General features: G+C 46.7%; 2 protein-coding genes across 4 annotated transcripts in view; one reads left to right on the forward strand and one right to left on the reverse strand.

The window, feature by feature from the left end:
* The window catches only part of SLC9D1 (solute carrier family 9 member D1), a 31,223-nt gene extending 25,899 nt beyond the window's left edge, over positions 1–5,324 (reverse strand). The window contains exons 1-2 of one of the 3 annotated variants that reach the window (XM_089899319.1): positions 5,134–5,324; positions 3,452–3,531 (exon numbers count right to left, since the gene is read on the reverse strand). The gene's annotated coding sequence lies outside the window, so the exon portion shown is untranslated. The remainder of the gene's footprint in view (positions 1–3,451; positions 3,532–5,133) is intronic. The other 2 variants (XM_022576689.2, XM_089899318.1) reach the window with 2 other exon arrangements.
* DCUN1D2 (defective in cullin neddylation 1 domain containing 2) lies at positions 4,699–26,172 on the forward strand. Its single transcript, XM_089899805.1, is given in 11 exon segments — positions 4,699–5,627; positions 11,500–11,608; positions 11,611–11,715; positions 14,095–14,162; positions 14,165–14,228; positions 14,231–14,264; positions 14,687–14,739; positions 23,927–24,009; positions 25,168–25,193; positions 25,195–25,262; positions 26,093–26,172. Coding segments are annotated over 11 exon segments (783 nt in total). The 5' UTR covers positions 4,699–5,534.
* Positions 26,173–26,987: the final 815 nt, after the last annotated feature.

Below are 26,987 nucleotides of genomic sequence, written 5' to 3' on the forward strand. Positions count from 1 at the left end.
ACCCCCACCATCCCACCCTTCCAGGTCATCACAGAGCACCACGCTGAGCTGTGCTTCATAGCAGGTTCCCACTAGCCATCTATGTCATACATGGTAGTGTATTTATGTCAAACCTAATCTCCCAATTCGTCCCACCCTCCCCTTCTCCCGCTGTGTCCACATGTCTGTTCTCTACATCTCTATTCCTGCCCTACAAAGAGGATCATCTGTACCATTTTACTAGATTCCACATATATGCATTAATATACGATACTTGTTTTTCTCTTTCTGGCTTACTTCACTCTGTATGACAGACTCTAGGTCCATCCACATCTCTCAAAATGACCCAATTTCGTTCCTTTTTATGGCTGAGTAATATTCCATTGTATACATGTGCCACATCTTCTTTATCCATTCATCTGTCATTTGACATTTAGGTTGTTCCCATGTCCTGGCTATTGCAAACAGTGCTCCAATGAATACTGTGGTACGTGACTTTTTTTTTTTTTTTTTTTTTTTGCGGTATGCGGGCCTCTCACTGTTGTGGCCTCTCCCGTTGTGGAGCACAGGTTCCAGACGCACAGGCTCAGCGGCCACGGTTCACAGGCCTAGCCTCTCTGCAGCATGTGGGATCTTCCCGGACCAGGGCACGAACCCGTGTCCCCTGCATCGGCAGGCGGACTCTCAACCACTGCGCCACCAGGGAAGCCCTACATGACTCTTTTTGAATTATGGTTTTCTCAGGGTATATGCCCAGTAGTGGGATTGCTAGGTCATATGGTAGGTCTATTTTTAGTTTTTTAAGGAACCTCCATACTGTTCTCCATAGTGGCTGTATCAATTTACATTCCCAGAAACAGTGCAAGAGGGTTCCCTTTTCTCCACACCCTCTCCAGCATTTACTGTTTCTAGATTTTTTGATGATGGCCATTCTGACCAGTGTGAGGTGGTACCTCATTGTAGTTTTGATTTGCATTTCTCTAATGATTAGTGATGTTGAGCATCTTTTTATGTGCCTCTTGGCCATGTGTATGTCTTCTTTGGTGAAATGTCTCTTTAGGTCTTCTGCCCATTTTTTAATTGGGTTGTTTGTTTTTTTGATATTGAGCTCCATGAGCTCTTCGTATATTTTGGAGATTAATCCTTTGTTCGTTGCTTCATTTGCAAATATTTTCTCCCATTCTGAGGGTTGTCTTTCCATCTTGTTTATGGTTTGCTGTGCAAAAGGTTTTAAGTTTCATTAGGTCCCATTTGTTTATTCTCATTTTTATTTTCATTACTCTAGAAGGTGGGTCAAAAAAGATCTTGCTGTGGTTTATGTCAGAGTGTTTTTCTTATGTCTTCCTCTAAGAGTTTTATAGTGTCCGGTCTTAACATTTAGGTTTTTAATCGATTTTGAGTTTACTTTTCTGTATGGTGTTAGGTAGTGTTCTAATTTCATTCTTTCACAGGTAGCGGTCCAGTTTTCCCAGCACCACTTATTGGAGAGGCTGTCTTTCTCCATTGTATGTTCTTGCCTCCTTTGTCATAGATTAGATGACCATATGTGCGTGGGTTTATCTCTGGGCTTTCTATCCTGTACCATTGATCTATATTTCTGTTTTTGTGCCAATACCACACTGTCTTGATTACTGTAGCTTTGTAGTATAGCCTGAAGTCAGCGAGCCTGATTCTTCCAGCTCCATTTTTTTCTCAAGATTGATTTGGCTATTTGGGGTCTTTCGTGTTTCCATACGAATTGTAAAATTTTTTGTTGTAATTCTATAAAGAATGCCATTGGTAATTTGACAGGGATTGCATTGAATCTGTATATTGCTTTGGGTAGCACAGTCATTTTCACAATAATGATTGTATATTTCTCCATCTGTTTATGTCATCTTTGATTTCTTTCATCAGTGTCAGTTTTCTGAGTACAGGTCTTTTATCTCCTTAGGTAGGTTTATTCCTAGGTATTTTATTCTTTTTGTTGCAATGGTAAATGGGAGTGTTTCCTTAATTTCTCTTTCTGATTTTTCATTGTTAGTGTATAGGAATGCCAGAGATTTGTGTGCATTAATTTTGTATCCTGCAACCTTACCAAATTCATTGATAAGTTCTAGTAGTTTTCTGGTGGCATCTTTAGGATTTTCTATGTATATTCTATAGGATTTCTCTGTATTATTTTTTAAAACTTTATGTGACTCTATAATCATCTCAAAATAAAGTTTTTAAAACTCTATATAAGTGCTTCCTGTTTCCCACTACACCCTTATTGTGTGTAATGTGCACCGTTTACACTGCAGAGCATGGCAAACATGCCTGTGACATTTTAATATTTTAAAGTAGGAAACGCCCTAAAACCAAAGGTTTTCAGTATGACTCAGCTAAAGTGAAACCCAAGGTTACTTTTCATTTAGTGCGATAGCAAAAATCAATACTTTGAGCATAAACCCTCCCTCCTAAAACTTTCTATTTATACATATTCCAATATTAATTAAAATATATCTCCCCAACTTTGCCAAATTTCTAGGAGGTTTTGCTTGTTTTTATAAAGGCAGAACAGGAATCCAAAACTAACTTTAAAATCGATGAGATTATTTGATTAAGAAAAAAATTTGTAATAAATGATTCAGAATAAAAAGGCATATGGGTTCATTATTAAGCCTACTCAAAAACAAAGAAACTTCCAATAATTTTACATAAAAAGTCCAAGATCTGGGGCTTCCCTGGTGGCGCAGTGGTTAAGAATCTGCCTGCCAATGCAGGGGACACAGGTTTGAGCCCTGGCCCAGGAAGATCCCACATGCTGCGGAGCAACTAAGCCCATGAGCCACAACTACTGAAGCCTGCACGCCTAGAGCCCATGCTCCACAGCAAGAGAAGCCAGCGCAATGAGAAGCCTGCGCACCACAACGAAGAGTAGCCCCCACTCACTGCAACTAGAGAAAGCTCGTGCACAGCAGGCACAGCAGCAAAGACTCAACACAGCCAAAAAAAAATAAAAAGTCCAAGACCAGGTTTTTTCAGAGCAAAGTCACCAGGTTAAGATTTCTCTCTCGCCTCCACTCTGAGTTCTATCAAGACTGCAGGGTGTGCAGCACTCTCCTGGGACACCCGCTGCTGGACCACAGAGCCCTAGACCATTGCTGGAGGCCCTCCGGAGAATGAGGGGCGGGGAGGCAGCGCCCCTGTTTTTCCACTTTACACACTGGACTAAAATAAAATGCGAGAACCTGGCAGCCCTGCCCCCCAGCCTCCTGCACACGTGTAGCCAGAGGCCCCTCCGTCTCTCTTCCTCAGGACCTTCCAGACCCACCACCTCAGATTTAGCAGGTCCAACTGCTTAAAGTCAGTGTGGTTTACTGACAGCAGCCTCTGTCTGTGGGCAGAGGCCATCAGGACCAGGTGGGACACAGCTCCCGGGACAGCCCACCCTAGGGGCCGGCCATCTACCCAGCTGAACCCAGACCCTAAAGCGGGGAGGGTGGCTGACCTGGTATGGGAGTTCCAGGCAGGAATTCCAGAGTGAGCCACTTGGATGGGGCAGGATCAGGGTTAGCAGGTGCAGGACCTCTGCAAAAAGGAAAGCAGGAGGGTTGTTTGCAGTATCTCTTCCTGATGCCACCAGAACTTCCAGGCCAGGCACAAAACCGGCAACAAAGGGGGGAACTTGTGGAAAGATCCAAGGAAGCAAAGAAACCCCCAGTGGAATGGAAGCAATCTACCTCAATGTAATCTGTGGAGGGTTTTACTTGAAAAGCCTATTTTACACTTGAACAAGTTAGATGATGTAAAATCTAGTTCTTAAAAGATAAAGCACTTATAATACAATTTACGGTTCACTTCTAATCAGTAAAATGGGAGAATGAGTTAAAAAAGGGGGAGAGGAAGGAAAGAAGAAAATTCTTACGGACAATAAAAAGTTTTAAAGTATTTAATGTTAATTGAACTGTACAAAAACCCAGTATTCCATTAATAATCCAATCACTGAGACAGTCTTTTCAAAAATTTATATTATAAAAGAAATTTAGGACCAGTAAGACAGTACGCCGCTCTGGCCGAAAAACTGATCAGAAAAACGTATAAAAAGGCTGTGAACTCAGTTACGTTATTCGCCATCCGGTTCCCCCGGCCAGCCATGGGGCGCCGGGCGCACACAGCGCAGCCCGAGGGGAGCGCAGACCCAGGACGGGATGAGGCCTGGCGCTTTGGGAAAACAGGCCCTTCGACGGTTACACTTTAGGAACAACATTTACAGACCGGATCCTTGCATCTTCCCACCCTTAGGAAAGCGCTAGAGTCATTCACGGGGATACTTGTCCCCGTGACAGGCAGCGACCCTCCACGAGGCCCCCCTCCTCGGAGCGGCTCCCCAGAGCTGGATGAGGGGCTGTCCCCGAATCACGCGGAAACTCGGGGCTCACGTCGTGCGTCCTTTTCCCAGGGGACCTGGGACCTGGCAGGGCCGCCTGACACCTGGACGACAGCGTGAACGGGGACCACGGGTGAGGTCCGACGGGAACCAGGGAGCGGCGCGCAGAGCCAGGACCCCCAGGGGCTCGTGAAGCGGCGGCTCCTCCGCAGATCTGACCCGAGGATCAGGCGCCGGGAAAGTGTAGACGGTCCAACCGAGTGGCCCGCCGTGTCTGAAGCCTCGCCAGCTCCCGCCCGCACCCCCATCAGCCCTCCCCGCAACCCCGGGGCCGCCGCCAGGTGCGGGGTCCGGTAAAGGGTGCCCAGGTGCAGCACCGCTCTCGGCGCAAAGCCCGGAGGAGGAGAGAGCGGGCGGGGGCTGAGTGAGGCCGAGAGAACGGAACCTCGGGAGAAGGCGGAGAGACCCCTAGGAAGGAGGAGGGGAGACCTCTAGGGAGGGGAAGGAGAGACCAGACACCGCCCCCCCCAGGGAGGGGGAGAAGACACCCTCGGGAAGGGGAGACCCCCGGGGAGGGGAGACCCGGGAGGGGGAGGGGAGACCAGACTCCCGGGGAGGGGGAGAAGGGACCCCCAGGAAGAGGAGACCTTGGGAGGAGAGACCCCGAGGGGAGACCAGACCCCGGGGAAGAGAAGAACTGACATCCACGGGAAGGGGAGACCCCAGGGGAAGGGAGGGGAGGAAAGGGAAGCCCCGAGGGCCGCACTTCAGGCCGGACCCGGGGCCCCGCGCCGAACGCTCACCTAAACGTTCCCGCTGCGCCGCGTCCTGGGCCCGGCTTTCCAGAGGGGAAGACCTTATCCGGCTTAACCGCATCCCTTTCCGGGCGGCGGGGCCGCCCCCGGGGCGGGGACGAGGACGGGGACGAGGTCGGGTACGGGGAGGGCCCAGGAGGCCCGCAGTGCTCTCTCGAACGCCCGACGCGGCTCAAAGGGAGTCGCGGCCCCTTTAAGGAGGCGGGGTGTGGGTTCCGTCCTCCCCAGGGCGGCGCGGTGCACGCCGGGAGTCGGAGGCGCCGCGGGGCCTGCATCCCGGCGGCCCCGGGCGGCGCAGTGCACGCCGGGAATTGGAGTCCCGCCGGCCCGGCCTGACCTGTTGCTGCCTCCCTGGGCGGGTGTCCCCAGGGCTGAGGACAGGGACGGGGATGGCGCGTCCGGGACGGGGATGGCGCGGCCAGGCCGGGGCGCCTGCGCAGACGGCCGGGGCCGGCGACAAGCTGGGGAAAGCGGGGAGTATGGTAGGTGGCCCGCGGCTCGCCTTCCTCTCGGCCGCTCCTGGGCATCCGGGACTGGGGGGCGGCGAGGCGCTGCTGGGGCCGAGGGTTGGGGTCGGAGATCGTGGGTCGGGGACTGGCGGTCGGGGCCCAGGGCCGGGCGCGGAGTCCTTAGGCGCGACGGGGAGCACGCAGGTGGGACCGGACCGGTGGCCCAAGTGCGGCGGTGCTGCTTGACGAGACGGAGGCACAGAGCGGGCCGGGGACTCCGAGCACTGCCTCCTCGGGAGCGCGAGCAGCCGGGTGACCCCGGAGGGAGGACGTTCCGGGCAGGCGGGCGTCCTGCCGGGAGATGCGGTGGACCGGATCGCGCCTGAGCCTTGCCGGTGGTTCAGAGCGGCCGGAACGTGGATTTCAGGGTCGAGAATGGCAGGGCTCCCGGAGCAGGGTCTCGTGTTCCCCGCCGAGGAGGGCAGAGTCTTCGGAGAGAGCGGGAGCCTGTAAGGTCTTTGAGAAGGAGGGGTGTGTGCGAAGCGATCGCCTTTTGTCCGGAGAACAGGACTTGGATGGGAGGGGGTCAGGACTGCGGGTCGGGGAGGCCAGCTAGGAAGCGGCGGTAATAGCTCGGCAAGAAGAGAAGACTTGAACGAAGACTGTCGGTAGGAACAAGGGGCATGAGAGGAGGGAAGGGTGGGGAATTTCACAGAGCCATTCAGAAAAGGAGGAAAAGGAAAGGAAGGGCTCTGCAGGCCCTGGCTGGGGCGTCTGAGCAGACGGTCATGGTATTGACCAAAATAGGGATTGTAGAAGGAAGCGCAGGTTTGTACGGAAAGATGATGCTGTAAGGAGGGGGAGATAGCGGGATCTAGTTGGTTAGAGACGTAGATCTGGAGACCAGGAGAGGGCGGGCTTTCTGGAAACGTACAGTTACTTTGAAACGTCGTGGAAACCATGGTAGTTGAAGGGTTTCAGTGTTCATTCAGTACATTCAGTGGCTTCTGCGTGCAAGCGAGGTGGTGTGCAAGGTGCCGGGGCTTCGACGCTGAGCAAGCAGACGTGGGTTTGGTACTGATGGAGACGATGTCCCAGCAGGAGAGACGGGCACTGAACACGCAGCTACATTATTACAGCTGGGATAAGTGCCAGGGAGAGGCACCGGTTCCAGGCACCCGCAGGGTGGGGTGTGGGGTGTCAGATGCCCAGCCAGTGAAGGTTTGACCGCGGCAGCACGGTGTGAGCTGAGCTGAACTCTCGAGAATGAGTGGGAGTGGGGCAGCCAGATGTGCGCGGCGCACGTGTGGGGTGGGAGGGACAGGAATGGGAAGAGGGCCCCGCGGAGCCCAGAGAGCCAGGGAGCAGCCGCGGCGGGAGGCTGTGATGGGCACTCATCTGGTCACAGGGAGGAATGGCAGCCTTTGTCCTCGTGGTAGTGGGAGGCCGGGGAGAGGCTTTCAGGCCGGAGAGAGATGTCCAGGAGGAATGTGCCAGGAAGAGGGGAGGCGTGAGAACCAACCTTCTGGGTGGGAAGAGCAGGCAAGAAAGCAGATGGAGAAGCGCCGGTCAGAGGAACGTGAGGGCTCGAGAAGGTCGTCCCAGAAGCCAGGAGCGGGCTGTCTGCAGTGCAGCCGGGAGGCTCGTGCCGGCCCCGGGGCAGCAGCTGCACTGCCCGGCCGAGTGCGCCCGCCTTGGCCGGTGAGACCACACGCCCCAGCTCTTAAGGGGAAGGGGCTGGGTGGGCAGGAGCCTGACTTGCTGAAGAGGTTGGAGAGGAAGGAGAGTAAAAGGGGGCACTTTGGTGTGACTCCATGCACCACCCCCGCCTGCTGTACCTGAAACCGTCAAGGCGACTGAATTGATGGCACGAACTGGGTCAGTGTGGTTGCCCTGGCAGCCCCTTGTAAGTTGACCCTAAGAGGAGATTTTGTTGTATTCAGTGTCTCTGGAAGGGCATTTTAAGGATAACATTTTCATTTTGTATGTGGTCAGTTTTGGTGCCCAGATCACATGGGTGATTTTTTACAAGGTCACAATTAAAATGTTTGAGACTTTTTCCAGAGGTAGAGAATTTATCTGATGTTTTTCCTGGATTGTCCAGATTTTTTTTTTTTGCGGTACGTGGCCCTCTCACTGCTGTGGCCTCTCCCGTTGCGGAGCACAGGCTCCGGACGCGCAGGCTCAGCGGCCATGGCTCACGGGCCCAGCCACCCCGCGGCATGTGGGATCTTCCCGGACCGGGGCGCGAACCCACGTCCCCTGCATCGGCAGATGGACTCTCAACCACTGCGCCACCAGGGAAGCCCATGGGTCCCTTTTTTTACAAATTGCAACTTGAATCTCTTTGTCCCTTTTGGGCATGAAGCACATATAGTCTTTAGATTTAGCTATTGGTTGTTCTTTTAATCACCATAGGGGTCACATTGAATCATTGGAACTTTACTGACCACCCCCTCCCCTTTCATCCTGGCCAGAGACCTGCTGTGGGCTGGGCTTGGACCCACGGCTGCGGTTGCTCATGCAGAACAGTCACCTTTGTGCCACTTCGCGGTTCCAGGGGGTAGGATCTGTCTTGGGATAGACAGGTCCTACCACCTGGAATAGATTGACCATCTGCACTTCCCCCAAATAGATTGACCATCTGCACTTCCCCCACTTTGTAACTCACGCGGTGACAATTCAGAGCGCTCTGGGTGGCCTGGGGCCACGTGCTCCTCCTGCCCTCCTCCTCCTAGTCTTCCCGGAAAGCGTTCCCCGTTATACTGTCGTGTAGCCGCTTGGTCGCGGTTTAGGAGGGGCTGCGGGAGGCTGCTGTCAGGAGAAGGACCTCGAGATGGGAACTCGTCCTGTCCTCCAGGTGCTGGGCAGCATCTCCTTGGCGGGGATCTGCCGACTGAATGGTTGTCACCTGAGCAAATGTTGCTCTGTTGGCTCATCTTGGAGAGTCTCAGGGTGCTAAGGTGGATTTTTTTGAGGTGGAATCACATAACATAAATTTAACTGTTTCGAAGTGTACAGTCCAGTGGTGCGTAGGACCTTCACTGCGTTGTGCTACCGCTGCCTGTGTCTAGTTCCAGAACATTTTCATCCCCCGAAGGAAGGCCCACACCTGTCAGCAGTCCCTCCCACGCCTCCCTCCCCCAGCCCCTGGCCACACCGCCCGCCCTCCGTCTCAGGACTTACCTGTGCTGCACGTTTCACGCGAATGGAACCTCACAGCGTGTGACCGTTTGTGTCCGACTTCCTTTGCTCAGCATAATGTTTTCGAGGCCCACCCATATCGTAGCATATATCAGTACTCCATGATTTTTTGTGGCTGAATTTCATTGTATGTATGTACCGAATTCTGCCTTTACAAGCCTGACAGAATGTTAAAATCTAGCATTGAGGGCAGTTTCCACAGTGAGCATGTCATGGGTCTTCTGAACGGTGCACCATTTTGGGGTCGAACACCTGTCACTGTCTTAAGGTGTCTGAGGTAAGCCTTGGCTTTGCCCACCTCCCTTGGGGAAGCCATCGGTGTCATCAAAGATGCCAGCATTGTCTTTTGTCAGTTTACTGTCAAAGCCTTTGGCATCTGACCGCACTGAGCAAAATTTAATCTTCCCAGAGAACAGAACCTTGAACTCTTTGGTTTTTCTCAAAGGCTCAATTTCAGGAAATAAGGTAGAGAATATGCACTCTACGTGTGCCCCTGGAACCCGGACAGTAGGCTGCAGTCGCTGGGTAGCTGCGGGTTTGTAAATGCAGCCGCGTGGAGCACAGTTCGCCCACCTGTCTGCGCGGCGCTCTCACTGTGGCAGAGCACAGCACCTCCTGACCTAGCTCCGGGGCTCTTAGCCCGAGTTCCACCTTCCCCCAGCCTCTGAGAAGCCAGGATCGTCCTAAAAGGTCCGTGAAAACCCTGAATTTCTGTGCCAAACCATATGCCCACGTGTGTACCACTTACGTTTTCCAGGAGAAGGGATCCATGCTGTCATCAGATTCCAGAAGGGCCCCAGGACCCCAAATGATCAACAGTCATTGTTCTAAGTAGCCAAGATATTAATTCCCTGGGTTACTCTAGATCAGTGTTTCTCAAACTTCTAAGTCCCAGGCCCCCTATACACTTTAAAAAATTATTGGGATTTTAGCCATTGGTATTTACCATATTAGAAATTAAAATGGAAAGTTTGAAAATACCTGTGTTTAAAAATAACAGTAGTAAACCCGTTATACATTCACATTACATTTTTGCAAACATCTTTAACCAAAGTCAGGCTCTCCAATCTGTGTTCAGTCTGTTGTGGTGTCGCCAGTCAGGCAGCCTCTGGAAGCCTCTGCTATACACCAGTGAAAGTGAGAAAGGTGGGTAACGGCCTGGGGGCATTTGGAGATACTTTTGTGACCGCGGAACCCCTGAAAGGTCTTAGGCCCCCGGTGTCCCCAGCCACACTTGGAGAGCAGTGTGTGTGGACTGCAGTAGCGTAACTTCTGCTCAGTTGTCCCCTGCTCTTCTGGCACCAGCAGGCACTGAGAGAGAGGCCTTAGCAAAAAGCTTTGCAAGCTTGCTCTGCTGTTCACTGGTGGCATTTGGTGAGGAGCTGGTCTGGTACAAAGGGAACATTTCATGTCTCCAATTCCTTCCAGTCTCAGCGCCAGGAGGGGCTGGGCCACTTTTGGGCCACTGGTGGGTCTTTAAATCTTATGAAAACAGATTTTCCTAACTAATCCTCTTTTCTTCTTTATGTTGGCAACTGAGAAGCTCAGAGCCTAATTTTCAGCTCACTTTCAACTCTTATATATGGTGTGCGTGTCTTATCTGGCTTTCTTATTTTCCTTATTTCCTCTTCTTGATTTCCTCATCTACAGTTTGTTTTCCAGTTAACATATTTCTGTAAATTATAATTTATTCTGTGTGCTTCTATAAACTCATCTTTTTTTTGAACAAGACTGAGTATAAATCATTTTAAGTAAAACTTTTCCCCTTATCATATTATTTTGTAAAGTGTCTTTTAAAGTATTAGCACCCAGTAGATTACAGACTCTGTTTTGATTTACAGAAATTAGTGAATGACTGTCATTTCTGCAGTTGTTTTCATCAGGCTACCTTAGATAAATAAAACCTTAACCATCCGATACCTGGAAACATGAAAATGCTATTCGGTTTCATTATATGCTATATATAGTACTGTTACATGGCAGTTTTGTTATTTACTACCTCCCAACAGCCTCTGCCCTATCTTTCCATCTTATCTCTGTCTCATGTACACAGGCATTCTCATTATTAGTATCATCTTCATTTAACCATAACAGGCTTTTTGCGCCTGCTTCTGGAACTTGTATAAGTTATTTTTCACACAATTCTTTGTTGTGTGTGTTTGTTTTCATCAGTGTTCTGCTAATTTTAAACGGAGAAAAACTTAAAATAATGATGTTTCCAACCATGAGGTCCTCCTCCTGGCCATTAGGGCCTGAAATTAATTGAAGCCAAGGAGGACCCACAGGTGGGCTGTGGTGATGTGGTCAGGCCTCGGGTTAGCCGCATTTCATCAGAGGGTACATATGTGTTATAAAGAGGGATTTCACTGAGACTTAGAAAAAAATTAACATCCTACTTCTTGCAAAGTGAACCAGATAGAGATCAAAATGTATTTTGTATAAGACACTGATGCTTCTAATTTGGGGGAGATGAGACTTTGCATATTTGTTACTGTGTAGATGCTGTCGTTTGAATTTTCAGAAGGCTGTGCAGTCTTTTTAACTCATGAAAAACAAGGCTTTGTCTTCCTGTAATTCTGAAGTGAAGTCCGGTCACCCAAGGAAAAGTTAAGTCCAGTTACAATATAGGAGTTGGTGATAGAGCTGAAACAGCTCTCTGGACTGGCCTCATTGGCTTTCCTGCTTCTTTTGCTTCCCACAGCATAAGCTTAAATCATCTCAGAAGGACGAGGTCCACCAGCTCATGGCATTCACTCAGGCTGGTGAGAGAACTGTCATCCGGCGCTCAGCCCAAAGTGAGTGGAAACTGGACGCGCCACGGGCAGCTTCTTCCAGAACCCGGCCTCGTTCCACAAGGACTCCATGCGAACCTCCGTGGACAGGAAGACGCTGGAGCCGCTGTATAACTGGTACAAAGGTAGGGGCGCAGTGGCGAGTGCGTCCGTCTCCAGGGAGCAGGTGGCTGTGCTGGAGCCTCCGTGCTGCGTCCCAGGCCCCCGACGTGCATTCCCTTCCCGTGCAGACGTTCAGCTGCACAAAAGTCTGAGGACTGATGAGCAGCGAGCCCTCCTGCACGTGGCCTGGGCGGGAGGCTCGTGTGCCCACGGTCAGCTACGCACGGTCACTGCTTGGAGGCTTGGTGTCCAGGCCAGGTGGCTACACTCGTTAAGACAGTACTTCTCCCCAGCACTTGCACGTAGGCAGGAATACGTGGTGAGAAGGCCATTCCAGAACGATACCAACTCGTAAGAGTAGTTCTGACGCAAGGGTACAGGTATCCTGCCCTTAACACCGTGTGCTGGTGTTGGAGCCCTGGAACAGCTCCAGCTGCAGAAGCTTCTGGAAAAACTCTTGGCAAAAAAACCTTTGTGTTGTCAGCTGGGGACAGTTGTTAGTTTCATTGAAATTGGCACTTAGAATGGAGCTTTCCCTATCAAAATGCAGTCCTGCTGCAAAAATAAGTCTGCATGATGAGTCTGTGCAGATCCGGACTGCTCAGCAGGCTCTAAATTCCACATCAAATGTCAGGTCTGTGCCGTAATGGGAGAGGCGGCAACGATTCAAGAGCTGATTTTTTTTTTTTCTAGCAGTTTCTAAGGTTAATCTTATCTTTCCAAAACTTAAAAAATAAAATCCCTCATTTAAACAAGTATTAACACAAACAGAGTAACTCCCTTGGCTTTAAGTTCTTGTTTATTTATTATTTTCATTTTTCACTTTTGAAAATACTGTGTATAATCTGTCTATCTAGATCCAAAAAATCAATTGAAAATTGCATTCCATTAAAAAAAAAAATCTTGGTTCAGAAACATGTTCTGTGGTTTAAAAAACAGATTTGTACTTGTTGTAGTTCTCCAAAAATGAACATTGTTTTCAGTGTGCTTTAAATTTTTTTGGCTAAGTTAATTACTGAGCTAATTTTGTAAGTCATATGCTATGCAGATTTTAAAAGTTATTCAGATATGTGCAGCTGCCTTTGGAAAAATATTTTTATGTGAAAATTATCTTTAGTCTTTAAGCTTCATCCCTTATCATTTAATTTTATTCATGCGATTCTAGTCATTTAAAGTAGACATATGGTACAGTCATTTTGGCCCCTAAACATAGATGTATAGTTCAAAGCCAATTGACAAATAGAACAACCGTTGTTACACAATGTATACAAATGAATGAGTGCTTCCAGACTACTTTAAAGCATTCTAAATTATTATATATGAAGTTTATCAGGACGGTTATTAGGTGAGGGCATCGTAGACCCACTTTTCTGTTATCCTGAAGGTCTGTCGTGGTAGGAGCGCAGGCTTGAGTCAGGAGGTGTGTGGGAACCTCTGCCCTATGAGCCCACGGCGGCAGGTTCTCTCGGACACAGGAACGTAGAGTTGGAAGGGTCTGTGTGATTTTGCTCATTTAAGGCAGGTCAGCAGTTCTTCTTTGGTAACAACATATGTATATATGAATGTGGCATTGAGCACTTGAGAGTGCGATCTCGTGTGATGGAAGGAGAGTTCGTTGCACTTAACCTTCCTTTGCGGGAAGGTGCCGCGGGCCTGCTTCTCCCACCTTCTACGGCAGCAGGTGGGCCGTCGTTGTGATGCCCGTCAGGAGACACAGGCTGAGGTCACAGGGCCTCACTTGGTGAGGCCTTGCTGATTCTTTTAATGGATTTCACGGTTTGATTTTCCCATGGAGAAACGCTAAGTTCCTTAATTTTATGTCTAAACTAGAAATTGGCGGGGGGGATGGGGGGGCGGGCGGGGGGAGCCTGAATTTCTAAGCTGTTAAACGTGGATGCATAAACTAAATGACTGAAAAATGAGTATTGTGCAGTAGTATTAGCACTGTAGCAAATGAAGTCACTTTTAAAAGAAAAACATCTTTCTTTTGCTTTGACAAGGTGGTGATAAACACTTAAAATATTTTGAATGCTTTACAGTGTTTTTCGTAGCAGTTTGCCTTTGGGCAAGGTAAAATTCTGTAAACTTGAAATTTTATTTTACTTTAGGGATATTAATTAATTTTTTCTTAATGATGAAGTCTTCAAAGAAGTTTCAATGATTTCCCCCCCCCTAAAAACCCAGGAACCTAGATTTTAAAAATAAAGAGTATTTTCTGGATAAATCATTATTTATTGCTATTTCTTTCACATATGGTAGAACACTGCAGTGCATTGATTGATGTATTTGAAACACACTTGCCAAAACTATGTAGTAGAGGTATGATTCTTACCACCCATTTTAGTAATGCTTTTCAAAATATCCAAATTTTTAACTTCTTTTCCCCTTAACTTTAACTACAGACCCACAAGATGAAAATAAAATTGGAATTGATGGAATTCAGAAGTTTTGTGATGATTTAAGCCTAGATTTAAGCCTAGTATCACCGTTTTGGGTATAGCGTGGAAATTCAGGGCCACGACTCTATGTGAATTTAGCAAAAAGAATTTGTAGATGGCATGACAGAGCTTGGGTAAGTAAATTGGTCTCAGTTTAAACTTTTTCAGAAAGGAAAGTACTTTCAACATTAATTATGTTTCAGCAACCTGTAAACTTCATATCAATTTATGTCCTTTGAATATTTTACAAATTTCTTATGCATTTGTACTATTAAACCTTTGGTTTTCTTTTAAATTCCAGTTAAAGTTTTGTTCAGTGTTTTTATTCAGATTAATTTCTTTTGTAACACTCTCTCCTTTTAACTTTTTTCCTTCCAGTTTTGAATTGACGGTAAACATCCAGGTGATTTGCTGGTTTGTTTTCAGCCATTTAATTTACTTCATAATACTGTGTGCTCCACGTATAATTGCTGTGTTGCTGTGTTAAGCATTAATAAAATGTCATTCTGTCTCTTTGCTTGTAACACCTCTCTGTTCTACTTACAGGGTTGGGATAAAAGCTTCATCCATACCGTAACGTGTTTCTGACTTGCTGGATGAGTCGGAGAGGTAAATGAAAGTACATAAACTTCTTCTAATCACTGAGCTTATTACTGTTTCAGGAGGTGTGTAAAAGCTGACTTGCTGCTACTCTGATAGCTCAGTGTTGACAACCTAAACTCACTTATTTTTAGCTCCGGAAGGAGCTCAAAAGCCTTAGGTAGACATGTTCTAAGGCTGTGCTGACAGCGTGCTTGTTTTCACTAAACCCATGTGTGACGTTAAACTCTATGAGACTTTATTTCTAATATCTTACCACATCCCTGGCAGCTGAATAAAACCAACCAAACAAAAGGTATCATTGTAACAATTTGTAACAGCATATGTGTTCCGCGTTCTCTTCACCTAGGAAAGCCTAGATGAGTTACCAGTAGTTTTAGAATAGGAAAGACCTCTTAAAGAAGCGTTCCATTGGCATTGGACTACAAGTTGTCCCACCTGTTAAAATCTCCCCAAAATGCGACATTTTGGAAACAAGTGCTTCTTATAGAAACAATTGATGGCATTTCTTAGACATTGTCTAGAAATATGCTGTACAAGTAAACTTTTTTTTTTTTTGCGGTACGCGGGCCTCTCTGCTGTGGCCTCTCCCGTTGCGGAGCACAGGCTCCAGACGCGCAGGCTCAGCGGCAATGGCTTACGGCCCAGCCGCTCCGCGGCATGTGGGATCCTCCCAGACCGGGGCACGAACCCGTGTCCCCTGCATCGGCAGGCGGACTCTCAACCACTGCTCCACCAGGGAAGCCCACAAGTAACATTTTTTAATTCCTATTATCCTATGAAGTAACATAACTTAAAAAATATATTTTAAAGATTTTGAGAGTGAATCTTCCCAAAATGTTTTAGATAATCTCACGCCCTCTTATTTGGAGTATACAGAACATAACTTTAGCTTACAAGTTAATGATGGTTGGTGGACTGCTCTCTCTCTACACCTCAAGGAGCAGTTAAAGGTGAAGCTATTTTTCAAAATATTAAACAAAAGTATTATGAATGTATTAGTGAACTATATTGTGGAGATAACCGATGTTTTTAGAGATGTGAAGGACTTTGCTTCTAGTCTAAATAGCACTAACCTCTAGAAGCACTTTGGCTTTCGTGTCTGCTCTGCTATGATTTCTTCACATGTTTTCCTGGCCATTAACTCTTGACTGGTTAGAACACCTGCCTTTAACAGTTAATTCTACATCCTTTCCTTGGGGGCTTCAGGATTCTTAGGTAAACTGAATAAACTTTATGAAATACCTTGACATCTTTTTAAAAACAAAACACTGTCTGTGTGGATCTTCTCTCTTGTATTCCATGGGTCTTTTTATCTGTCTTTAACCCAACACCATATATTCTTAATTGCTGTAGCCTTAGAGTAAGTCTTGAAATGAATTAGTGAAGTCTTCCTACTTTGTTCATCTACTGCAAGATCGTTAGTCAGCTTTTATTATTTCAATGGGGGAGAAAAGAGCCTTGTCAACAAATGATGCCAAAACAACTGGGTAAAGGTGAAAAAATTTAACCTCAGTCCCTCTTTCACATCATATATGAAAATTAATTGGGGCTAGATTGTAGACCTGTACAAGATACCGACAACCATAAAGTTTCAGACAAAACATTAAGAGACTATCTTTGTAACCTTGGGTTAAGCAGCACTTTTTCAGGGAAGACATAAAATGCACTAGCCATAAGGAAAAAATTGATAAATCGGACTCCATCAAAGTTAAAAACTTCTGCTTATCAAAAGATGCTTTTAGGAAAATGAAAAGGGTAAAACAGTGGGAAAATATTTGTTCGCTCTTTGTATGTGTTATAATGACTATAAAAACAGTAGGAGAATTATAATTTATATATAATTCCTAAATAAGAGAGCAAGGAGTAAAGTTATTTTAAAATTCAATCCGAAAGAATCCAAGAAAAAAAAAAGCACACAAGGAAAATTAGTTTATGGCAGGACAGATAGCAAGCACATGATAAAATGGAGGATTTAAGCCTAAAAATGTCAGCATTTACATAATTATATTAAGTGTAAGTGAATTAAATGTTAGATGGATTTTTAAAAATCAACTACCGTGGGGCTTCCCTGGTGGTGCAGTGGATAAGAATCTGCCTGCCAATGCAGGGGACATGGGTTTGATCCCTGGTCCGGGAAGATCCCACATGCCTCGGAGCAACTAAGCCCGTGCGCCACAACTACTGAGCCTGCGCTCTAGAGCCCGCGAGCCACAACTACTGAAGCCCACGTGCCACAACTACTGAAGCCCACATGCCTAGAGCCCGTGCTCTGCAACAATAGAAGCCACTGCAATGAGAAGCCTGCGCAACGAAACGAATAGTAGCCCCTGCTTGCTGCAACTAGAGAAAGCCCGTGCGCAGCAACGAAAACCCAACGCAGCCAAAAATAAATAAATAAAATTAAAAAAAATTTTTTTAAAAGTCAACTACCATGTGTACTGTCTACAGTAGATACAACTAAGACATAAGGGCACAGAACAATTTGAAGGACAGAAGCTGATACATTATGCAAACGTTAACCAAAAAAAGGCTGACGTGGCTGTTAATATTAAAACAAACTTTGAAGCAAATAGTAATTCTAGAGATAATGAAGGGCATATCCTTTTCTTTTTTAATTTTTTTTTTTTGAAAAAATAAAAGGTGCTTTATTCAGGAAGCCAGCAACCTGGGAAGATGGTGGACTAGTGTCCTCAGACCATCTCCAAGTTGCTGGTTAGGGGACAAAGATTTTAAAAGGGAGTCTCAGGGGTATACAGGCTGGGGGGGTGGGCGGCTACACGCAGAACAGCACAGCCAGCTCCAATATTCATCTCAAACTGGTCCTGCAATGATCTGGTCAGCATCATCTCCATGGTTTTATGCACAATTAATCTTCTATTCCAGGGTGGGTCTGCTTCCACCTTCTTAAGGCCCTGGAATTCTGTGTTCCTGGTCATCTTCAGCTGTGGATGCACATCCCCTGAGTTCTCAGTGCCCCCAACTCCAGCCCAAGGCAGGCGGAGCAGGGTGGTACTTAGCAACGGGTATCACATTTCCGGAAGACCTCACATCATGTCTCAACTAGAGACATTTTGACAAAGAGGAACCAACCAGTATATACATGGAGGGGACAACAAGGAGGGGAAAGTTATGTGTTAATGAATTAAAGAGCAGAGGAAAAGGGGAAGGAAGGAAGGAGGAAGGACAGGAAGGAAGGAAGGGGAGAAGGAAGGAAGGAGGGAAGGAAGCGAGGAGGGAGGGAAAGAAGGAAGGAGGGAGGGATGGAGGAAAGAAGGAGAAGCAGGAGAGGAAGGGAGGGAGGGAGGGGGAATCTGAAGGACATTTCTTAATGATAAAAGTTTTATTTCACCAAGAGGATAATAGTTTATTTAAAGCAGAAGTTAACACTCTAAAGAGAAAGAGACAAACTACAAGCAAAGTGGGGAATTCTCACTCTTACCAACTGGTAGAATAAGTAGATGAAAAATCAGTAAGGAAATAGAAGATTTGGAAAAGGAGATAGAACTTTGCCCTTGATGTTCAAGAATACATATTCTTTTCAAAAAGACATAGAACATTTATAAACATTGACATTAAACTGGGCCGTAAAGTAAGTTGAACAAATTTCAAAGACTTGAAATGATACAGAGCATGTTTTCTGACCACAATAGAATTAAACGAGGAATATAACAAAAAGATAGACTGAAATAAGTGTGGATATTACACCTCTGAATAACCCTTGGGTTGAGAAAAGTTACAGTGGAAATTAGAAAGTATTTTGAATGATAAAACACTGCATATGAAAACTTGCAGGATTCAGCTTCTTAAATGCATACTTTAGAAAGAAAGTTGAAAATCAGTAAGGAAAGCATCCATCTTTAGAGAAAAGAGCAGGAAGCTAGAGTGTTGACAGAAGGAATTAATTTTTTTAAACAGGCAGTCATTTCATGAAATTTTTGAAAAGTTGTAAGTAGAAAGGATTTGTAAAGCCAAAAGCTTGTTATGTGAACACTTTTAAGTAATGAATAACAAATAACCAATATAGAATGAAAGGGGGACATCACTATAGACCCTACAGATTAAAGGACGAGAGTATTAGGAACAACTTTATGTTAGGAAATTTGAAAACCTGAATGAAATAGAGATGTTCTTTTAAAAATGACAACTTACTGAAATGGGCACATGAAGAAATAGTTCCATAACTCTTACAGAGTCTAAACCCATAATTTAAAATCTTTTCAAAGAGAAAACTCTTGGCCAGAATTGGTTCACTGGCACATCCTACCAAGCTTTTAATAAAGAGAATAGCACCAATTTCACACCACCTCTTCCAGAGAATAGTACAGGAAGAAACACTCCGCAATGTTTTGAGGCCAGCACAACCTAGATAGTAAGGCCTAGAGAGGACATTTTGAGAATGGGAAATTATAGGCCGCTCCCAGTCATAAGAACCAAAAGACGCTTATGATGAACATGAGATCCAAAAATCCTAAACAAATTTTCAGCAAAATAAATTAAGCCCCCAAAACACCAGGATAATTTGTCATGACAAAGTTTGTTGTAGTCCAGGAATGCAAGATTTTTTAACATTACAAAGTTGGTCAATGTAATTTATCACAGTAACAGAAAAGTGAGGGGGTGGATATTATCTCAGTGCATAACATGGGACTTTTCAAGCTACAGTAATTAAGAGTACATGACATTGGGGGCCAGATTAGATGAATAGGCCAGTGGAGCAGAACGGAGAGCCCAGAAACAAACCCATGTTTACAGGAACACTTGATTTATGGGAAAGGTGGCCCTTTGGAGAAGTGGAGAAGGGACAGCTTTTCAGTAAATGGTCCTGGGAGAATGGTCTACTCGTATGGAAAAAAATGCATCTTGATCTCTGCCTCACACCGTACATGAAAGTCAGTTCAGGTGGGTTGTAGATCTCAGTGTGAAAGGCCGAAGGCAGAAACCTTTAGAAAATAATGGAGGAGAATATCCTTATGGCCACGCAGTAGGACAGGTTGTAAAACGCATGAAAAATCACTGTAGAGAAGACTGTAGAGTGTACTACACTAAAATAAGAACTTCTGACCAAGAAACAGCATCGAGAAGTGAAGAGGCATCCACGTGAGGGGTGGGAGCCATGAGATACTCAACTGACAAAGGCCTGTGTCCCTGATACGTAGAGAATTCCCACAGAACAACAAGAAAAAGATCACCTAATTGAGAATGGGCAAGAGACCTGACCGAGGCCTTCACGAAAGATGCATTCCATATGGCCAGTGAAGATACAAGCAGGCGCTCAGCCTCATTCATGGCAGTGTGCACATTAGAATACACAACTCACTCTTCCAGGACAGCTCCAGAACGGCGCTGGTGGGCAGTCAGCTTGGAGAACTGTTTAACAAGACTCATGAAATCATGGGTGGGTGTCTGCCTCAACACATTCACTTGTGTGCCAGGATACATGTCCAGAAACCATTCAACAACATTCTTTGTGACCAGAAAACAAGAAACAGCCGAAACATTTACCGTCAGCAGCGCATAGAAGTTATAAAATATGAATACGGTGGAGTGCTGCGTGACAGTCTCAATTCATTACCTAATTGAAAGTTTAAAAATTTACTTTCTTTCTGCATGAATAATTTCAAAGAAATTCAGTATGAGGGTACGGAGCATTTTGAAACACTTTGGCAATACGGAGCCTAGTACGTTTAGCCTCTATTTTAAATAGATCTGCCGTAGCATCAGGCAGCACAAAAGGTGAAATTTATAGTTTATCCTGTAATTCCTTTACTGAGAAAAAAATCATTGTCTTATTTATTTTTATGCCTATAGACACTTAAATAACATGTTTATAAAAAATCATTCACTAGGGACTTCCCTGGTGGCGCACTGGTTAAGAATCCTCCTGCCAATGCTAGAGGACACGGGTTCGAGCCCTGGTCCAGGAAGATCCCACGTGCCATGGAGCAACTAAGCCCGTGCGCCACATCTACTGAGCCTGCGCTCTAGAGCCCGCGAGCCACAACTACTGAATCCCGCGCGCCTAGAGCCCACGCTCCGCAGCAAGAAAAGCCACCGCAATGAGAAGCCCGCGCACCGCAGCAAACATTAGTCCGCACTCACTGCAGCTAGAGAAAAGCCCGCATGCAGCAATGAAGACCCAACACAGCCAAAAATAAATAAATTTATTTTAAAAAATCATTCACTAGAGAATTAGAGCAGTTACTGATTTTGTTTCTTTGCTTCGTGAGACTAGCTGAAGGAATATAAAATTGTATTAAAGAAAATAATAGCCTCTACAGGAAAATGATTAGATACCTGAACATTTCACATACATTTTATTTTATAAGGTTTTCTGAGGGCTTTTTTAACAAAAATAAAGCAAGATGAGGAATTTTATGGCTGCGAACCCCAAATGGAGCAATTGATTTTACAATTTCCAAAGTATATTACATGGTCTGTCCTCTGAAGGGTTAAATATAAATTAAAGAGATTGATACAAGTGTTCCTATAATTCCTAGAAAAAGCATGGACAGCAGTGGAAAGGGGTAATCAAAAAAAAAACAGCAGAAAAAACCACAGATGAACCCTTCCTTTCCTTCAGGTTTCTGTGTCTGCTTATGTGTGTGTTAAGATGTGCATGTGCTGTATTGTTCTGTGTGTGATGATTCCTTAGCCTGTGCTTAACTGATAGGCTAAAAGAGGAGATAATTAAAGCTCCTTGACTCCGTGTTTTGATGTAAGAAGCTTAGCATGGTTTTATACTGGCTAGAGTCTGGAATCAGTTGGCTTTGAAAAATCATAATTTTTGAGGAAGTAAAGTTTCATGATTATTAGCTAATTTTTACATTGGCCCAAAGACCCTTTTTTGACAGAAGGAACATCTTTATGATCTAATTCTAAAGGGAGTATCACAGATAAAAATTTTAAGTAGGAGTACCTTCTAAACATTTTCTTACTCAGGAGGTAGGATTTTTCAGAGGTTATTGGAAAGAATATAGGTGCTATGAAGATTCCTTTTATGGTCACTGGAGTAGCTTTTATTCTTGATTTCAGCTCTCAAGTTCTGTAATTTTGAGTTTTGTTGTTATTTTGCAAATGGCCAAGTCCATCAGGACAGCACTCGGCGTGTTTATGTAAGTGATGCTAGGTCTCTGAAAATGCACACTTCTACTTTAGTTGTGTGGTTTGCAAACATACAAATCGGGAACTTTATAAGAAGGGTTTCTAGGACCAAATGAACCTAAAAGTAACTAGATTTAATGTCTGCCAAAAAACTTATTTTTCTTTCTTCCCCAGGTTTACCTCCATTTCTCAATGTGACACTTTTCATCATTAAGATGCGTTGAGTATAGATTTCCTAAGTGATAAGGATGCAGACTTAGCAGGACGGGACTAATCGTCTAGGCGTAAATGCCGAGGGCCCCGTAGGTAAGGTCCAGCCAGCCTTCCCTTCTACCAGCTCCTGAAATTTCCTGACCATTGCTTTCTTTCTGATTAAGACTCCAGGTTATTTCAGACTGAGAACATCTCATGCACTTTAAACACACAGGGAACAGAGGCATTTTATTTAAAGTTGGCTGCTGCTCATAGATTCTTTTGCTCATCCCGTGTTAATGATTGACCCTGGAAAGCTCAGGTCAGAGCTCCAGCTTTAATAGTTTTTTGTCCAGGTGGGACCAAACCAGATTTAGGTAAATATCTGAAAAGGGATTAGCTGAGTATTTTGCATTTAAAGGAATCTGTTGCCTTAAATGTTTATTCATCAGCTTCTCGCATTAATCTAACAGGTGCGCACGCATAAGCATTACTGCAGTATGACTGTTTGGTCATCTGACAGCGATGAGCGCTAGCCGACATGGTTAAAGGTTGTCAGCTTTAGGAAGTAACCTTCTCAGCCCCTTGAGTACTTGTGTATCAATCATATAGAAAGAAATCAATACTAACCTTGCAGTGAGCAGAGAATGAGCCTGTATCCCAAACACGGTGGGTCGGGGAGCATCCTCTACGGCAGCCCTGAGATGGCGCTCGTGTTGCATTAAGACGCCATCTTATGATCGAGCCCCACAGCGTCGGTCTGTATAGAAGTTGTGAAATCATCGCTACCTTCCAGCCAAGGAAAGATGAAAACTGAGGACGTTGACTTTGACTAGTGACCAAATAAACATGCTTAATTGTCTTGACTTTAAATTCCAAGTCTTTTTTTTTTTTAGCTTGTTGGGTTTTTAAAATAAATTTATTTATTTACTTTTGGCTGCGTTGGGTCTTCATTGCTGCGCACAGGCTTTCTCTAGTTGCGGCGAGCAGGGGCTACTCTTCATTGTGGTGCGTGGGCTTCTCATCGGGTGGCTTCTCTTGTTGTGGAGCACGGGCTCCAGGAATGCAGGCTTCAGTAGTTGTGGCACGTGGGCTTCAGTAGTTGTGGCTCGTGGACTCTAGAGCACGGGCTCAGTAGTTGTGGTGCATGGGCTTAGTTGCTCCAAGGCATGTGGGATCTTCCTGGACCAGGGCTCAAACCCGTGTCCCCTGCATTGGCAGGCAGATTCTTAACCACTGCGCCACCAGGGAAGTCCCAAGAAGTTCCAAGTCTTTATAGTACTTATGTGATCGACTTTTGAATCAGATTCTGTTTTAGTTCTTTAGTGGCAAGGCAGGTCTATTTGCAAAGCACTGTGTCCCTTCCTTTCTAAATGAGTTTTTAACTTGTAGTTCATCACTTAGTGCATTGGGCTATTTTTTAAAAATAAATATGTGTTAATAGTATCCAGGTCGGTTCAGCTTTCAGGAAAGCCCAGTACATAAGAAAATGAGAGTCTTTGAAATGGTTTAATTAGGGGATACTTATTTACATGTCCAAATAACATAGTACACAAATCCTTTTTTTTTTTTTTTTTGGCTGTGCTGTGTGGCTTGCGGGATCTTAGTTCCCTGACCAGGGATTGAACCTGGGCCACCGCAGTGAAAGTGTCAAGCCCTAACCACTGGACCGCCAGGGAATTCGCAACAAATCCTTTTTAAAAGACATTTCCCCCGAGTTACAAAATTAGATTACACACAACTTGAGGGACGCTTCTGAACGCATTAGCCCTCGTGTCACTTCTAGGTGAGGTTGCTGATGGTTATTGAGTAAGTGAATACCAGCGCGCTGAGCAGTGGTCAGTGTGCAGCGGAAAAAGAAACTGGGATTCACTAACTGCTCTTTCCCTTTTTTTGCCAGACTTAGAAATGGCTGTCGCATATTGGAATTTGGTATTCTCCGGAAGGCTTAAGTTTTTAGATCTTTGGAACATCCTTTTGTTGGTAAGTGGCTTCCTGCTTGCCGGGGCCCCGCGGGAGGGCTCAGTGGGTGCGGTGGCCTCCATACTAACTGTGGGGCCAGGGCCTCGCGCAGAAGTCACCAAGCAGCAGACCCGCGGCCACGCTCTGCCACCAGCTGAAAGCGGCGCCCAGGGGCTCTGCCCCGGCTGCTCCGAGGCCGCGTCCTCTGGACGGCCCACCAGCGGGCCCCCCCCAGCTGTGCTCACGGGGGCCACCCCGGATGTCCTGTGCATCGCTCGGGAGGAGTGGGGGGCTCAGCTGGCCCCGGGGGGGGGGCGGGTCCTTCGGGCCGGGGTCTCAGCTGTGGCTGCGGGGAGGGTGCAGGGTGCGGGCCGCCCTGACCTCGGGCAGTGGCCGTGCTGTCCTGCTCAGGGCCCCCCTGCATGCGAGGAGCAGCCCTTCCACCGGGTGGCGGGGTGGGGGCTGTGTGGGAAAGCCCTCCTGGAGCAGCCTGGGGAAGGACCCCAGAACGCCACGCGGCAGAGGGACACAGGGCTCACGAGGGACGGCAGGTGCACAAGAGCACGCTGTGCTGGTCACGCGCGTGTTCTGAGGTGTGAGACGAGCTGGCGAGCCGCCTGTGAACCGTGTGCCTGTGACGTGTGCAGACGGGCCCACAGCAGCACCTGCTGCCTTATGAGCTGGGAGCCTCTGGGAGATAAAGGGGAGGCCGGGCCGGGGCCGGGGCTGCCCCTTGAGCTGCGGGCGGGTATCCTGCACATGTTCGCTGCACCTGAAGTACCGAGGAACAGAGACATTTCCGGAAAAGTGTCCCATACCACTTCAAAGAACTCCCTGGTATTTAGGAAAATAAATGTATCAAAATACTACTTGCCCGCCCTGTTTCTGAATTGGTTTGGGGCTTAGGTGAAGAGATTAAAAGTGCTGCCTCTTGATTTGAAATAAGTTTATAATTTTTGTATTTTTGAAGTTTTATTTTAATTTGTGTTTAAATAAGTCTGCTTTCTACATCTGCACATTGGCATTTTGTAGCTCTTAACGTTTACCCAAAGCGCTATTATTATTTTAACTTTTGACAGTATTGTTCCGGTACTTATTCCTTATCAAATTCTGTTCTGAGATAACCTGAGAGCTAAGTCTGTATCGTAAGTCTGGTGGTTTTTTTCTCTTGTGTATTAGGAGCATCGCAAAAGATCAATCCCAAGGAACTTGGAGCCTTCTGCTAGATTTTGGAAATATGATTGCAGATGACGTGTCCAGCTATGATGAAGAAGGTACGGGAAGTAGTCGGAATTCAGGCGATGGCCAGAGGCACTGACGCGGGCGCGCACGTCTCTGCCCCCGGACCACGGGTCAGTGATGGCAGCGCAGGCCCCAGGGCGGATGGTACCTGCTGACTCCTGGCCCGACCCCGTCCAGAGACGGGGGTGGTGATCACAGTGACTAGTAGTCACTTTATTATGTCTTGTAAATCACACAAAAGAAAATACAGCTTCATATTTAGTTAAAGTCAGGAAGACAGTTGTCCAAGCTAAGCCATTTCAGAGTGGACGTGCAGAGGCCCTGAGGCAGACCTCAAGCAGGACAGTCACTGGGGCCCGCTGCCCCGCGTGTGGCTGCAGCGGCTGTTCCATCGCACGGCCGAAGCTCACGGAAGACTGCAGCCTCCATTTGCTCACCTGAGCACGACCACGCCTGCTGCGGCCCCCACCCCAAACATTTCAGGACTCGGGGAGCGTTTGCCTGCCTGCTGAGCTGTGGGCGCTGCCCCGTTAGGGAAGGATGCCCACCCCCCCGGCCCCACCCACCGTCGGCTCCTTCTGCCCGGCCAGGAGGTGACTGCGCACATTCCCGGCGGGGTCAAGGGTGGGCGGTCCTCACAGGGCTGGCTCCACACAAGCACACCAGCACTTGCCAACCCTGGTCTGGCTAGAGCAGAAGAGGGTCACTTTAGCCGATTCTTTAAGTGGAGCACAGGCTATAGAAAGTTAAAATCATTTGAGTTCTTGAAATATAAAAGTTGGATTGTGAAAAAATGCTTTGAATGTAAAAATATTGCTCTAAATCGTTGATATTTAAAAAAATTCTATTTGCTCTCCTTCAGGAGTGTGGCCTGTTCTTATAGGTGATTTCGTAGAATATGCACGGCCAGTGGTCACGGGTGGTTAAGGCAGCCCTCTCTAGGCAGAAAATCGAGATGGCTTAAGGTGAAAAGGGAGCTGTCCTGCAGGAGACACTGGCCAGCCATGCCCGTTGCCCATTTTGGAAGTCATCCTGACCAGTCGTGAGACTGGAGACCCTCTCCTGCTGCTTAGAGAAGACGCCGCTGACTGTGGATGCCGCACGGAGACCCTCTGAGCTCGCTGCTGGGGCGTCCAGAGACGGGGCCCTGGCTGTTGCTGTGAGAGACCTCTGCATGATTTCCGCGTTTACGGAGGAGCTGGGGCCTGTCTGCAGGCTGCAGGGTCGCTGTTGATCATGACCCAAAGCGAGGCTGTGCTCACCACACTCGCTGAATTGTCCGTAACCACCCCTGAGAAACCACAAGTCAGGCTGCTGGAAACCTGCCCTAAAGAGGACGAGTGTCGTGGATGCTGGCGGTTTTGAACTTGGTGCCAGGGTTAAGATTTATATTTTTTGAATCATCAAGTGTCTAGATTTATCAGCTCTATTTTCATTTCACTTTTCTCTGGATGCTCATCTGGGAATCATTTTACAGGTTAACGCACCGTTGCAGTTTGCACAGCGATGGTGTCATCGTGATTCCAGAAAAGTTCTTTTAAATTGCCTGCAGGTCAGTGGGTCTGCTTTACTTCTGATAACGGCAGCTGAGCTTCCTAAGAGCGTCATAAAGTAGGCTTTAAAAAATGTAGTTAAGGGCTTCCCTGCTGGCTGAGAGTCCGCCTGCCGATACAGGGGACACGAGTTCGTGCCCCGGTCCGGGAAGATCCCACATGCCGCGGAGCGGCTGGGCCCGTGAGCCGTGGCCGCTGAGCCTG

The sequence above is a fragment of the Delphinapterus leucas genome, chromosome 18, assembly GCF_059928025.1.
Source record: "Delphinapterus leucas isolate spDelLeu-1000000601 "Yukka" chromosome 18, BTC_Dleu_Yukka2, whole genome shotgun sequence".
Taxonomy (NCBI): domain Eukaryota; kingdom Metazoa; phylum Chordata; class Mammalia; order Artiodactyla; family Monodontidae; genus Delphinapterus; species Delphinapterus leucas.